Raw genomic sequence first — 15,981 nt, 5'->3', positions numbered from 1 at the left:
TTCAGCACAAGACTTTTCTGGGTACTTCCTCCCCCTCAACCTTGATCTTGATATCCTTTCTCCCTCCATTCCTGATAGCCCATATTCCTGGCTCTCCTTCTCCCTGTGCCCAGACATCCCCACTGAGCATTTCAGGCCGGCCAGGCTCTGTTCCTACTCTTTTCTCCACCTGGTGTGACCTTCCCTGCCTTTTGTTGCTCTGTCCAATTTCCCCCAAGAAGCCTCATCACATTCGCCTTCCTTTGCCTCCCATCCCACAAGGGCTCATCTATTGAAAGTCTGCTAAGTGTCACCTCTTTATGAAACCTTCCCTAACCATAGGCAAGTTTCTTTACTGCATCTCTAAAATGAGGATGAAGAGCAAACGAGAATTTCTATGCAAGGAGCATTGCAGATACTCAAATAGTAGCTACTATTTTTATAGTGCTTAACCAGGGGCAGGTCAGTTCCTATATCTCTAAAGTGATAAGAGCTCTTGTGCCAAGCTCTGTATTAAAACCTATAATAACATACCTATTATTATCCCCATTTTACAACTGAGGAAACTGAGGCAAAGAGAGAGTAAGAAATTTGTCTAAGGTCACCCAGCTAGAAATTGGTAGTATTTGGATTTGAACTGAGGTCTCAGGTCCTCAGCCCATCATATATCACTGACTTTCATTGTCAGGAGGCTCTAATGAGATAACGAATACAAGGACCGTGGGACCGGGCCTGGCATGTGGTAGGTGCTCAATAAATGCTGGAGACTCAATTGAATTGAAAGGTTTCTACATCCAGGAAGAGGCAGAAAATTACTCACTTTAGTGATCATGATGTCTCATGCTTTTTATTTGACAAGATTCAACATCTTAAGATTTCTAATGAAAATAGGATGTTAAAAAAATAATTCAGAAAAAAAAAATTCAGAATGGTGTTCCACTCAAAGCTCGGTGGGTCCAGAGCCTGTCAATCTCCTTCAATGGGGGTGATTGTGGGTTTCAGCTTCAGAACAGTAAGAGGGTGCAGAGATATTGGAGAAGAAGGTACAGGGTAGTTGATCTGGTTCCAACGATCCCACTCCCCCGCCCCCAGCTTCTGAATCTCTATCATTCTATGTTGTCACCTCAAAAGAACAACTGAGAGAGATTCACTCTAAGGAGGTCTCAGTGGAAGAAATCCCTGGGCGTAATTCTCCAACCAAGGTACCACATGGAATGGGGACTCCTCCGTCTTGACTCCAAATTCTCTTTCAACTCAAATCATTAATCTCATCTACCCACCTCTGAGCTGCATACAAAACTTAGGTAGACCAGAAAGCCTCCCTTTTGAGCCTGGGATCTTCCTACAGAGATAGAAAGCTATCCATCTGAATTGCATCTATGGGAAATCCATTGGGTCACATTTCTTTTGACATGGATGAACCATGAAAATATTATGCTAAGTGAGATCTTCAGGTTTGTCTCCTTTCACGCAGTTGCCCAGCTTTTGGTGGCTCAGAAGTCAAGAAGACAATAGGAAAAAGAACATAATTCTATTGATTGAACCGAAATCCCAAATATCAGGCTTAACCCAAATCTCAGGAAAAATAAAAAAGACAATTCCAGTTGGGTTCCAGGACACAAAAGATAACAAGAGTCACCACCAAGTAAGACTAGGTGGCTTTCCGGAAGTGGACAACTTTCTGAAATGCCTGCCGAAACTCTTCGTTAAACACAGTATAGATGATTGGATTAATGAGGGAGTTTAAATAGCCCAGCCAGGTGAAAAAGTCAAAAAGGGCTGGGTGGATCCAGCAGGAGTCCCGGCAGATGGGGAGGACCAGAGATGCAACAAAGAAGGGCAGCCAGCAGATGATAAAGGCCCCCAGAATGACTCCCAAGGTTTTAGTGGCTTTCCTTTCTCGAGCAGCGGAAATCCTCTTGCGCTCCAGGACACTATCAGCAAGCTTGACTTTCACATGGTTGAAAAAGAGGGCGGAGCCGGCCGAATGAGAGTGCCCCTCGTGAAGGCTGGGGTTGAGAGAGCAGAGCGAGGCCCCCGCAGAGCCCGTGATGAGCTGGGCTGTGGTGAAGCGCTTCCCGTAGAGTGATGGTGGGTTCAGGATGCGGTTCCGGGCAGCCACGTAGATCCGGCCATAGAGGATGATGAGCAGCACAGACGGGATGTAGAAAGCCCCACACGTGGAGTAGATGGTGTAGGAGATCTGAGAAGTGTTCACCAGGCAATCCGACATTTCTTCATGGGCTTTGGCCTGCCGCCAGAAGAGCGGAGGGATGGAGATGCAGATGGAGATGGCCCAGACGATGGCGATCATGGCGGCCGCATGGCCCGCTGTCCGGCGTTTGCTGTACTCCAGGGCATCAGTGATGGCCCAGTACCTGTCCAGAGCAATGACACAGAGATGCAGGATGGAGGCCGTGCAGCACGTGATGTCAGAAGACAGCCAGATGTCACACAGGATTTGGCCAAAGCTCCAGGTGTGGGTGATGGTATACACGATGCTGATGGGCATGACCAAGATGGAAACTAAGAGGTCGGTCACGGCCAGGGAGCCAATGAGATAGTTGGCCGGGGTGTGGAGCTTTCTCGTCAGGAAGATGGTAGTAAGCACGAAGGCGTTGGAAAGGACTGTGGCCAGTGTGATGATGGAAAGGACCACGGCTAGAGAAATCTTGAGGGCTCGGAGGGTCCCCGGATCCCAAGCTTCTGGAGATTCTGTAGCATTCAGAGATCTGTTGGAGACCTCCTGGAGAAGGCCTTCCACTGACTGGTTTGGCGGGGACATTCTAGGTGGCTGTCTCTTCCCACAGACGTCCACACACACGGCTCCTTCTTTCACAGTTGTCTGGCCCATCGAACAGGGTCATCCTTCTGTTTTGCACTGGTGGGGCCGTTCATCAGAACAGACCACAGTGAAAAGACCTTAAGACTTGACTATTTAAAGAACACTGAGGGGACTACCAGCTGGTAGCGAAGGTCTTTCCTAAACCAGATGAATCCCAGGATGTCTCACTGCTCTGGAACTTTGCCCAGCAAATGGTCAAGCCCACTGGACACATGCTGAATTTGTTAGACACTTACCAGGACACCAGTCAGCGTAGGCAATGCTCTGGGATTCTTGCCTCTGGCATTTTGGCTCCTTTCAAAGCTTGCGAGCTAAATGTGTTTAATGAGGACTTTAGAATTTCCCCCATCCTATTCTGAAAAGATTGGGGATTTCAGGTTGCCTCTGGGGAGCTTTTAAAACTAGAGACAAAAAGAAATACCGGCTGATTCAGAGAGGAAGTCCAGTCAACAGCTCACAGCTTTCCCAGGTTCATCTTGACACATCGAGGTACTTAACTTTGGTTCCTGTCCCACTGATCCTTTTGAGTCTGAACAGACAAAACATTCCAGTTACTGAGACTCAAAGAATGCATGAGCTGGGAGAAGGCAAAACAATCGCATCACCATGGGTTCATCGAGAAGGGCACATGTTCAGAGCTCTGGGGTTTTAAAAAGAAAAAAAGTAAAGAGTTAGGTTCTGGAAGGACGATTTAGACACTTGAGATTAACCATAAAATGACATAAATTTATAGATTAACTAAAAGGATACTGCTTAGTGCTGGCAGTGATGCTGTGAAACTGGCATCCCGGAAAGTGTCAGGAGAATGCTGAGAGGGGCATGTGCCCCACCCCCACAATTCCCAGAGGGGGCAAAGTGTCACAGCTGTCGAAAGCATCACAGGCCTGTTACAAGTACATAAAATCAGCTCTGTAAATTGTGAATCAGAAATTACCCCTCTATTTATTCGGCAACAATGGAAACTAAACGAAGTAACTCTGTGCACAGAAGAAAAAGTGGGGGGTCACCAGGAAAGTACCAAATTTTTACAGTGTATTTCTCTAGGAATTGGGGTATATGTATTTCTAGCCGTATGAAATGTTCAAATTTCCTAGAGTGAGCACCCATGACTCTTAAAACAAAAACAGACAAAAAACAAAACACCTTTTTGTTAAGCAAAGAAATTAAAACCCTGAACCTTTTTCATGGGAAAAAGTTCAAATTCAGAAAATACATTCAGCTTTCCAAACGGAAACTGGAAATTTAGTCACGAGAAAATCTTGAAGATTCATTTTCTTTTCCCCTCCAGCCTTGAATGTGGGTTTCAGTATCTGGGACACGGGCAAGGCCTGGCACTCTTCGGGCATGGAGACCTTGGTATGGTGATCATCGGAGTGAGGCAGACCAAGAGGCTAGTCAGTGCAGGCCCATCTCTGGCACGACCCCAGCTGAAGTCTGTGGGGCCTGGCAGGCAGCATCTGGGTATATGGGGTTGGCAAGAAGAACGCCAAGACTCCTTAGCTCCATCCACACCCCCACTGCATCTCCCCTGCCTCGTGTGGAATGCCGCAACTCCACCGGGGATCCCCACACTTCATTTCGTTTCTTCCAGGTCACCTTAACCAACAGGTTCTGCCCTGGGAGCATTCATGGCCCTGAGCAGACATGGAGCTTCAAGGACCCCGGGATGGAGCTAGCCAGGCAGAACACACACACACACACACATACACACACGCACACACACACACACACACACTTTAAAAATATGATCTTTATAATTACGTATGAATTTATTTTGTAGTTTGTATGTTTTCCAACTTAACATATTTTGAACAATGTTCCATTAATCACCCCCATAACATCATTCTTAAGGGCTGCATAGTGTTTCACTGGTTGGCTGCCTTAACGAGAAGGGTTTCAATAGTCAGAGTCGGGAGGTATGGCAATCCTGGTGGCTAGAAAGGCAAGAGCAAAGGCCCAGAGGTCAGAAAGTGCAAGACATGGTCGGAGGACAGCTAAGAGACCACCAATGAGGACCAGGAGGTGGCCGGTGCTAAGGGTGGGAGGAGCAGGGCACAGGGGACAGCTTGACTTAGACCACTGGGGCAATCCGGCCGGAATCCCTCTTCTAGCCCAGCCTTCCTATATGACCGTGGGCACGTCCCTTACACTTTCTGAGTCTCAGATTTCTTCCCCAAAACAGTAGCCACCCCACCTGCCTCCCAGGGCTGCTGTGGACCTTCTATGGCTCCCGGCAAGGCCAGCTTTGAAATACAGTAAGATGCTAAGAAGTGTCAAGAGTCATGTCATCCTACTCCCTGTCCCCACAGCGTGGCTCCAGGCTTTGTTGGGAAGGTTCAATCTATGTCTGTTGATTGATTTTTAAACATTAAGAAGTAAAAATCTGCAATGTGGTAGTTTTCCTCCCACTCCCCAAATTGTAGGTGCTTCATCTTTTAAAAATATCTGCCTAGAGGAAGGAAACAGCCTCAATTTAAGAAAACCAATCTTAAGCCACCTGCTCAAAAATATTTCCAAAGTTTAAAGGATATTATTAGAATCTCTTTCATGGGGCTCTTAGTATGTTCTAGGCACGGTTAGCCCTAGGGCTAAGAGTCACCTGACCTGTGAAGTGGACATGGCCCCCTACTTACAAATGAGCCAACCAGTGCTCAGGGAGGTGATGTCACCTGCCCAAGGTCACCCAGGTGGAAGTGGAAAAACTGGGTCCAGAGCCAGCTCTCCAAATTCCCATTCTTCTCCACACTGCTTCAGTTCAGGAAGAAAAGCCTTAGGGCACATGTGCTTTCAGGAGTGAAGCCGGTTTCGGATCTCATGGCGATAAGTGAAAATCTGAGCCCTGCTGCTCCACCCCAAAAGCCCCTGGCCAAAGACTCCTCCCGTTTTGGTTCACATGAAAAATGTGAAGTTGGGTCGGACCGTTTGGAATTTTCTTCCTTCCAGACAGTCTGGGTGAGTGAGGCGCCTCATTTCTCACAGGAGGCTGGTGTGCTTGCCCCACAAACTCATGCGGTCGCTCCTTGGGTTCCAGGCATTCCAGTGACCTCATTCCAGTGAAAGGCGTGGGCTCAGAAAGGCCTGAGAGGTTGGTGGGTGACATCTTGGGAAGAAGGACGGGATGGATGGATGGATGGATTGCCTCTGTCGGGAATACTGGGCTCTAGCTCTGCAGGAAGCTATATGACGCTGAGGCCACCTCCCTTCTCTCCTGCCTGCTGTCCTTCCCCATCCTGAACGAAGCTGGGGGACTTCCCAGAATCCAACTACCTTCGGAGGTACAGACTGTGTAGCTCTATAATCAACTCCTTTTCCCCTCATCGCACTTCAAATAAAACAAAAAACGCAGATTAAAACAACAATGAGAGACCATTCTCATCCAGCAGATAAGTACACCTTTTAAAGCTGATCGTGTCATGTCATTTGGTAAGGGTGTAGAGCAACAAGAATTGTCACCTACCACTAGGAGAGTATAAAGAGGAGAATCCTTGTTAACAAACATAAAGCTAAAGATGTAAAGACTACCTCATATCCAGTCATTTCACTCTCAGGTATGCATCACAGAGACATTCTTGGATGTGTTCCCCAGCAGACAGCAGCAAGAATGGTCACGGCAGCACTGACTGTAATAGCAAACAATGAGAAACTACCCAAACATCCATCAACCGCAGAATGTGGCACATTCCTACGATGAGGGGCTCCAGAGAAGCAAAATTGAGTCAACCAAAGCTGCACGCGTTCTCACAAACACCACCGAATGCCAAAGTCAAAAACATGCGAGAAGAAACAAACTGTGCAGGGATATAAATACATGTGGCAAAGCCATAAGGAAAAGCAAGGAAGTGTCAAAAATAAAAATTACACCTGGAGAAGAAAGGATGTGAGAATGTAATTGTTGAGGGGTTTGAAAGGTATCGATGATGTTCTATTTTTTAAGGTGGTGGGAGGTACGTGGATGTTTCTTATTCTTCCATCTGTATGTATGTCATATATATGTACACATTCACACACAGTCTCTTTTGTAGGGAATGATAAATCTGTCGTTTTTCTTAAACAATCAATTATGTGCACCATAAAAAAAAGAGAACCACACTAATAGCAATCACACGGATACGTTTCGATACATTAATATCTATCGATACATTTGAGTCCTGAAGAGCTGGGTTCTGGTCCCAGTGCTGCCACTGACCAGCACAGTAGCCAAAGGCAAGTCATAACTTCTCTTTGATCATGAGTTTCTTCCTTGGTAAAATGGGAACACAAACGTGGCTATGTTGCCTCAAAGGAATGTTTATTAGTTCCAGTAAGGTCATGTATGTGACGTGCTGTAAACTGTAGAGTCCTAAATAAATGTAACAACAAAGAGCAGTGGCCAAAAGCAAACACTTTAAGTCGGGAAGGCCAAGTCCTCATCTCCACGGCTCCACTTTCTCACTGTGGCCACTGGGCAAGTCGCTCAATCTCTCTGGGCCTGTTCGGCCTCTGTGATGGAGATGCTCATCTATACTATACTTCACAGGAGTTTGGGGAGAAGCGGCAAGATCAGGGATCCAAATGCCCAATGTAGTAAATGATGACTTATCTGGTTACTTCTCTATGATGTGTCCAACCATATTCCGGTCTCCAGGCAACAAGGTCCCTTCTCGCACCAGAAACAAGGCGTCACTGTCAGCGACACCAGGGAGCTTCTCCCCTGCCCACCACCCTCCTGTGGGCCATCACAGCAGCAGCACAGACTTCCCTCAGCTTCTCCCCAGCCCAGCAGCATCTCCCTTGGAGTCCAGATCACAAGGACTCCACCCATGCCATGCACCCCCAGTTCTAGCATCCTGCAGAAGGATGGAGCGGGAAAAGCAGGCAAACAGACCTGGGTCCGAATCTCAGCTTGTTCCACAGACCACCTCTGAGCACAGCTGATCAGACCAGGGTGGACACGTGACCCAAAATGAGTCAGGCAGATTCTCTCTTAGGAATTTAGAATGGAGATTGGGAGCTGCTGGGTAGATAGGTGACGGAAGGAGAGCAACCTGAAAGCTAAGAATCCTGAGGCTGATGTTGGGCCACAGCCATAACCAAAACCAGGGCAGGAAGGCCATAAATAAACAAGGAAAATAGATCGGCAGAAAGAGGCAGGAGAACGGAAAAGACAGAGAAAAGAAGAGGCGGGGGAGGGGGAAACACCTGCCCTAGGAGAGGAGGGAGATGGAGCCTGCCAGGCCCAGTGACACTCCTTCCTATCCTTGGATGTCCACAAGTGACATCTGGACCCAGGAAACCACATTTGTACCAACTCGGACTTTTCTCAATTGACCCAGTTCAAATGGACACAACAGGCCCTGAGAAACAGTCATAAGACAGAGGTTTCTCGGTTCCCTTCCCCCGAGCAGTCCCTACTGTGGATCGAGGCAAGTCATTTCACCTCTGGGGCTTTTCTTTCTCATCTGTAAACTGGGGTAAGAGCATCTTTCTCTCAGAATCGCTATGTCGATTCAGCGAAGGAGGGAAAACATGCCGGCACAGCGGCTGCCACATGGCAGGTGTTTTTTTTTTTTTTTTATCACTCTTAACTAAGACTTCCTACCCGGGGAGATCAGTCACCTCCCTGTTCTGAATGCTCTTGATTTTAACTAAGTGAGTCATAAAACTTTGAGGATGTATGGTTTTCATGGATGCTCAGGAGCCGGCTTCATCCTTTTGGAAGAAAAAAACCAAGGTTCTGTGATAAAGATGTGTCGCAGTAGAATAATCCCCATGGAGGAATTCGTGTCTGTCTGTTCTTTCTCCGGAAGCTGTGTGGTATGGCTGAGTGAGCCCTGGAAGGGAAAATGATTCTCCACAAATCTGAAGAGCGCTTTCTATTGTACAAAGCACATCTATAGCTGTGACTGCGTCTTTCTCGCCGCCGCATGGGACCTCCCACAGCCTCCATTTTCTCTTCTGCAAAATCTGGCCTACCACCTGGGGGTGAAATAAAATATGTGGGGGAAACTCTGAGAAGTTTTAACGTGGGTGTGTTGTGTGCGGGGCGGGGGGTGTCTATCCATCTGTCTATATATCTGAGTGCAAGTTCTGATATCTCATTGGTATCTTGAGCAAGTTCATCTTTTCTCCCAGTTTCTCTAATCATAAAATCTGGAAAATGTAGAAAATAAAAAGTAGTCGCACCTCTGACCCCAAACTTCCACTCCCAGCTATAGAACCAACAAAAACATGTACATATATCCCACCAAAAGACTTGTGCAAAAATTGTTCATTACAGCACAATTTAACAACCCCAAACCGAAAACGATCCAAAACGGACATCGGCAGTAGAATGGATAAACAAATGGTGGCGTATTCACACAGCAGAATAGTACACACCAACGAGAATGGACCCCAGCTCCCCGCTACGCACAACCGCACGGATGAACCTCACACATAAAGTTGAGCAGAAGCAGCACAACATTATGGCACCATGTGTGATTCAAACTTCATCAAGTTCAAGAACAGGCAAAACTGACCTACACTGATAGAAGTCGTGCTGGGGCGTCACCTTTGAGGGGAGGAGATGCATTGACTAGGAAGAAGCATGACAGGGGCTTGTGGGTGCCAGTCATGTTCTGTTTCTTGAGCTGAGTGTGTTCACTTTATGAAAATTCATGAGGACGTACACTAGTGTTTGGGGCAATTTTGTTTTTGTAAAAAGTTTACCCACAAAAGGATTGGTTAAGTGCCTAAGAACCCGAGGCACCACTTCTGCTGGCAAAAGGGGACCCCTGGGCTTGTCATATAAGCTCTTTGAGCTCAGTTTCTTCCTATGGAAAATGGGGACAAATAATAGTACCAACCTCAAACTGCAGTTATGTTGAGTGAGCCGAATAGAAAGCAACAGCCGTATGGTAAATGCTCCACAAATTCTAGTTCATTATAATTAACAGTCCTTCCCTGGCAAACATAATTTAGAAGAAACTTTTTGGATGATGTCATCCAGTCTAATCAGCTGAAATTACTGATGCCCAGAGAGGTGGGTGACTTGCCCAGGACCACGGAGCAAAGTTCGACGTCCTTCCCAGCTCAGCTCAGCGCTTCTGCTCCCCGAGACTGCCTCCCCCTCCCCCTACCAAAAGAAGGACTGTATTTCCTAGGCCCTCAATTCTGGGTTCAGCATGGACTAGTCACCACCAAGAGAATGAGGCTATGCTTGTGGGAAAGTGGACCAAGGGGTTCTAAACCCTGGCCATCTGCCCCTAATGCTACCGCTTGGGCAGAGTTAGTACCCTCATTTTACAGATGAAGAAACTGAGACCCAGAGAAGTAAAATGACTAGCCCAAGGCCACGCAGGTGATGCGTGGCACAGCTGGGATTGAGAACCAGTGCTGAGAAACTCTAGAATAGCCACTCCTGTGGCCACTGAAGGCCTGAAATGTGGCTACTGAGATGTGCTGTTAAGTGTAAGAGCCACTGGGTTTCAAAGGCTTAGCTCAAAAAAGAATGTAAAATATCTGATTAATTATTTTTATATCAGTTACATGGTAATATTTTGGATATACTGAGTAAACAAAATATACGATTGAAATTAATTTCACTTTTTTCTTTGTTTAACATGGCTATCTCTAAACTTTTTAAATCTAAAATTATATTTGTGGCTTGTATATCTCTTGGATAGTGCTGCTCTGGAACCAGCGATTCTAAGCAGGGGTGACAATGCCCCCTAGGGGTCATTCTGGGACTCTCTCCTCAGGGAACTCAATACAATCCAGGGGAAAGCGGTTGGGACAACACAGTGGCCAGGGGCTGGCATAGTAATAATTGTAAAGCAATGGCCAACATTTTTAAGAGCTTACTATGTGCAAGGCACTGTTTTAAGTGCTTCTCTTATATCAACTCACTTAAGTCTGACCACGATCCTCTAAAGTCCCATTATTATTATTATTATTATTATTATTATTATTATTATTATTATTATTACCATTGCCCAGGGGAGGGGACTGAGGCTTAGAGAAACGGCTTGCCAAAGACCTCAGAGCTAGGACACTGTAGATCTAGGACTGGAACCTGGGCTTGCTGAACTCCATGCTCCACCACTCATAAAAGAGAAGTCAGTTCCACTCCCTTTCGCATTCTACAAATATTTACCTCACGTATGCCTGCACACATTCAAAACATCTTCGCTGGGTGCCCGTTGTGTGCCAAGCTCCATCACTTGCATCTGAAAGGGCCTCTCTCTGCCGATGGGAGGGTGCACAGACATCTTCATTCAGCACTCAGCACAACCCGAAGAGAAGGCGGGAATGTGATCACTGCAGTGCTTCTCACACTTGATGGGCACAAGCATTACCTAGGGACCCTATGAAAAATGCAGGTTCTGATTCTGTGGGTCTGGAGCAAGACCTGAGATTCTGCATTTCTGACAAGCTCCCATGGACCACACTGAGTTGTGCAAGGGATAATAGTAATGTCAGCCCTAGGATTTAAGAGGGATCTCAGAGTGTCAGAGTGGGAAGGACTCTTAGGAATCATCTAGTTCAACGCCCTCATGGTGCTGACAGGGAGAGAGGCCCAGAGAGAGTAAGACAATGGCCTAAGGTCACACAGTGAGTTACAGGCAGAGACCACGCCTTCAGACCCCTATCAGCTCCTCCCACTGCCTCCAGTTTGCAGCGGGAACTTGAGACAAAGAACAGAAGTATCCAGAGGTTCTCATGCCTATTTCACACCATAAGCTTTTTGGCACCTCCCGCCCCACCACACACACACACTTCCTGTCTGAGTTTCCACACTAGGAGTGTGATCCTGTATTACAGACAGAGAGGGCAGACCACACTCTGCAAGAAGCTTTTAGGGCTGTATCCCCTGGCTCGGGAGCTCAACCTGCCCCTCCCCACCAGATGTTGCACATCTGGGTCCCCAGAGAGCCCTTGAGCTGATGAGTGAAACCATTTCCATGACAGAGGAAAGGCTGTCTTCTCCAGACTGGATAAACAAGGTACTAACAACAGGAATTCATTTCCTAGAAATTAAACACTGAATTTGTGTGTTTACAAGATCCAAACCCGCTATTCGCCATCTGCTCTCCCTGCTGGGAGGCACAATACAGCCATGATTAGGAGCACAAGTTTTGGAGTCAGGTACACTGAGATTGCTTCCCAGCTCTGTCGTTTACTTACCAGGCATTGGCACGAGCGACACAGATGTTGAAGACTTACGGTGGCCCTGGAAAAACCCTCCTGGAACCGGGACCACAGACGAGATTAGGAGGACACAGGAGTGGGAAGAGATCCTTGGGAAAGTAGGAGGGACATGTAACCTGTTGCAACCCTGAGATCCCCCTCTGAAAGTGACTTTGAAGCTGAGCACTGGAGGACAAATAGACTCAGCAAGAGAAGAGGAATTGGGGCCAATGACACCTACTCCAAGGGACTGAAGCTTGGAGAACTCTTTCCTCCACGCAGCCCAAATCCTTTTTCTTCATTTCCTATTGCTTACCTATTCAGAGACTGCACAGTTCAGCTCTTTCTTCTCATCCTCCTGCTCACCTGCATTCAGCAAAACAGGCTACCTCCAGCTTGGCTCAGACCCACTCCTGCAAAAACACTGTGGTTCTCTCACTCCTCTGAGCCTTTGCACAGGCTGTTCCCTCTACCCGGAATGCCCTTCCTCTTGTCCCCTTCAACCTTCTCAAGGTTCTTCTGGACTTTAGGAATGGTAGTGATCCCTCCTTCCTCCCCACCCCACTGGTCTCCTTATCACATATGACCCTGGACTCCCTTCAACTGGGCTCACTTGCTGACTGCCTTTCTGTAGGACTGGAGTTCTGGAAGGGACAGGGGACACGTATGTCATGTGTCATGAAGCCCAGTGCCCTCTGTGTAGGGTATCCTCCCCCTTCACCCACCCCTTCAACCTCACTTTTACCCTCAGGATCAAATTCAACTGCCTCCCCTTAGCTGAAATGTGTCTATTCCTTCCGTCCAAGTGGAATCAGCCTCCCTCCTCTAACTTGTGGCTCATGTTTGTAATTTACATGCGTGTCTCTCATCATCCTGCAGTCTAATGCTGAGGGGCTCTGTCCCCACAAAATGGTATATACCTGGAGCAGAGAGCTGGTTTTGTTCACGGATGTATGTTTGGGCTTAATACTTACAGTGGTTTGGTAACGATTTACTCAAAGAATGAATGAAAGAAGAACGCTGACAGTTTTATCTCTGACACCTCTGGCCCCAAATGTCCTTTGCTCATCCCTCCTGGATGTCCCACAGGGACATCGACCTCAGTCGAGTCGCCATTTCCCTCATCCACTCCAGTCCTTCCTGTTTCCTCCTTGGGAGGCATTATCCTGTTCTTACTCACCCATCCCCAACACTTGAATCCTCTCTCTCTCTCCTTCTCTTACTCAGCATTTAACCAGTTACTGCCCTTTGATGAATAAGGAAGCTGAGGTTGAGAAGGGTAATGCAATTGGCTCAAGGTCACATAGCAAGTAAGTGGCCAAGTTTGGAGCTTTGCTCTGAACAGCCCAGATTTCTTCATCAGCCTGGCTTCTCACTGCCCTACAGGTTCTATCTTCTTTTCCCCGTCTTCTGTACACACATTTGGGGCGCGTGCGTCTTGGTTCAGGCTGACAGACTGCCCTCTGCCTGGAAGAGCAATCTTCCCCATTTCCCTTCATACATACCTATTGTACTCTGCTCTCTGTTCTCTGAGGCCCTCCTCAAAAGCCACTTCCTCCAGGAAGCCTTCCCTGCAAAATCTCCCTCCTTTAAACCCTCTCCTGACTCCAGGTTTGTTTGTGCCTCTTACAGCCTGTGGCTGGAAGCTCCTTGAGGAGCTATGCTCCCCACCCTAGCGCCCAGAGCACAGTAGGCTGCAATCACTATAGACTAACTCCTCTTCTAGGGCTCAGATGAACCCTGGAGAAATAACCGTATTCCCTCTCTCTTGTCTGAAACTCTACAAAAGCTCCCATATCCGAATAAAATCTAAAATCTCACCATGGCCTACATTAGCTGCTCCTATCCCCAACCAGCCACCTTTCTGACCTCATCTCTTACCAGCTGCCCCCCTTCAATATCACCCCTTAAGGCAGATCTTTGACCAGTCCACATAAACTAGCTCTCATCATCGATCATATCAGCCTGCTTTATGCCCATTTTAGCACTTTATCCTTTTTTAAAAAATATTTTCTGCTTATTCATTTATTGTTTATCTCCCCATACCTCCAACAATCACTTTCTGTCCAGCTCATCACTATATCCCTGTGGCCTAGAACAATACCTGGCTGACAATAAATAGGTGGGTCCACAGCCTGAAGAGAGTTCTGAGCTAGATACATACGTATATGAGGTCAAGTGCATAGAGGCAGTAACTCAAGCTAATGGGTGGACGAGACCACCCAGGAAGAGTGTCTACTAGGAGAAGAGAGGAGGGTGTGGGAGAGCAGAGGAACTAACGATTGTAGAAAGGAGGATGAACCTGCAAAAACAACAGAGATGCAGGAGGCAAAATAGGGCAATGTTAAGTTGCAGGAGCCACAAGAGAGTGTTTGCAGAGGAAAAGAGAGTTCAGCAGTGTCAGCTGCTGCTGAGAAAGTTAAAGAGTAAACAGTGTCTACTGAATTCAGCTTCCTGGAGGACACTGGTGACCTGGGCAGATCCCTGACTCTCTGGGATCCATCTCTGCAATGAGGTTCTGGGAACTCAGCTCTGAGAATCTGTATTTCTGCACACATTCGCATCACTGTCGCCAAAAAGAACAGTCATCCATCTGCGGCCTAGGAGAAAAGGGATGAACCAGCGTATCCACCTTATTTATCCACCAGGTAACTGACAAACTCTGAGAAATCACCTCTCTGTTTCCAGCCCTGTGCTAGGCACCAGGGGGAGGAGGAGAGGGGACTCTAGGCTCTACCAGTCATGCCCAGCTGGCCAGCCCCCTCCCTCCTATACCACCCTCTAGGTCCTCCATGACAAAGACCACCCATTTCATCCCACCAGCTGGACAGGGCCAAAGGCTGGAGAATGCCCAGCCGCCCCGGAAGTCTTGCTTGCTGCTGTCAGTAAAGGGTCTCCTGATGTCCTTGGGAGGAAGGCTGAGACCCTGGCCAGTGTCTGTGCAGCCCAGGGGAGAGCACAGCCCCACAACGTGCACTGAATTAGAAAACACCAGAGTCCGAGTCCAAGGAAGAGACTGAGCGGTTGCTGCTCCTAATCAGAAGGATGATGGTCACTAATGACCGGGCTGCTGTTAGAGGCCAGGGGCTGTCCTGAACAATGACCTCATTTGATTTGCACAGCAAAGCCTGTGAGGAGGGAAACCAAGGCTCAGAGAGGTTAAGGGTTTTCCCAAGGTCACACAGCTAGGAAGTAGCCAAGCCGGGTTTGCTAATGTAGCCAGTCAGTCTGACTGAGAGCCCCAGATCTTAATCCTTGAACTTCCCCAGAGCTGGTGAGGCAAGGGACTTTAGTCTTATATTCTCTTACAAGCAGTGTGACCTTGGGCAAAATTTATTACCGCTCTCCCAATAAAGCAGATTCCTTAGTGCCCTTCCAATTCTGACATTACGTGATTAGCTAGGATTTGTACAGAACTTTACAGTTTATAAAAAGACATCCATTCGGCATCTCATTTATTCCCATGGATCCCGCGGGGTGAGAGAAGCATCTCCTCCATTTGACAGATGTACAAACTTATGCTCGAAGAGATGCAGTGACCTGCCCAAGGTCACAGACAGTCAGGGCGCGCAGAGCTTCGGATCTGGAAGCTCCGAGGTCCGACACTGGACGCTCCTTCAACTCCCCTCCTCAAAGGGGCGGCCCCGCACGGCGCCGCATCCCGACCTGGCCGGTAGGGGGCAGCACCCAGCTTACCCTCGGCCGCGCGGGGCCAAGATGGGGAGCCGCAGCCCCTGGTCCAGAGGGTGCGCCTCCCGCCCTGCCCTGCCAGATCTCGCTTCGGCGCGGGGCACCCCGCACGCGAACCTGGAACCCCGTAGCTGCCTCTGGGTGCCGCCTCGGCCCACCCTCCACCCTGGGGCTCTGGACGGCGCCCTCGGACGCTCCCCTGGGGCTGGGCTGGTCCTCCGGGACCCTCTTGCCCGCGCGCGCCTCCCGTCCGAAGGCGCCCAGGGGTGAGACGCCGCGGGTTGCCAGGCCCGAGCCCGGGCGCCCCCTCCGCGCCCCCT

At 48.3% G+C, this 15,981-nt stretch overlaps 1 protein-coding gene across 6 annotated transcripts in view; it reads right to left on the bottom strand.

Annotated features, from left to right (window-relative positions):
* Nucleotides 1–799: 799 nt before the first annotated feature.
* The window catches only part of HTR1D (5-hydroxytryptamine receptor 1D), a 15,593-nt gene continuing 411 nt past the window's right edge, over nt 800–15,981 (bottom strand). The window contains exons 1-6 of one of the 6 annotated variants that reach the window (XR_003043819.1): nt 12,288–15,975; nt 10,938–11,148; nt 7,689–8,779; nt 6,347–6,444; nt 5,458–6,146; nt 4,570–4,758 (exon numbers count right to left, since the gene is read on the bottom strand). Coding sequence is in view for 5 of the 6 variants with exons in the window: in XM_015598973.2 (XP_015454459.1) it covers nt 1,631–2,833 (1,203 nt within the window). In the remaining variant the exon portion in view is untranslated. Of the gene's footprint in view, nt 3,465–4,569; nt 4,759–5,457; nt 6,315–6,346; nt 6,524–7,688; nt 8,780–10,937; nt 11,167–12,287; nt 15,976–15,981 lie in introns of those variants that run through there. The other 5 variants (XM_015598973.2, XM_006924458.3, XM_015598972.2 and 2 more) reach the window with 5 other exon arrangements.

Source organism: Pteropus alecto, unplaced genomic scaffold (genome assembly GCF_000325575.1).
Source record: "Pteropus alecto unplaced genomic scaffold, ASM32557v1 scaffold39, whole genome shotgun sequence".
Classification (NCBI taxonomy): domain Eukaryota; kingdom Metazoa; phylum Chordata; class Mammalia; order Chiroptera; family Pteropodidae; genus Pteropus; species Pteropus alecto.
The sequence above is the reverse complement of the archived record's forward strand: the minus strand, read 5'-3'. Positions and strand labels throughout refer to the sequence as shown.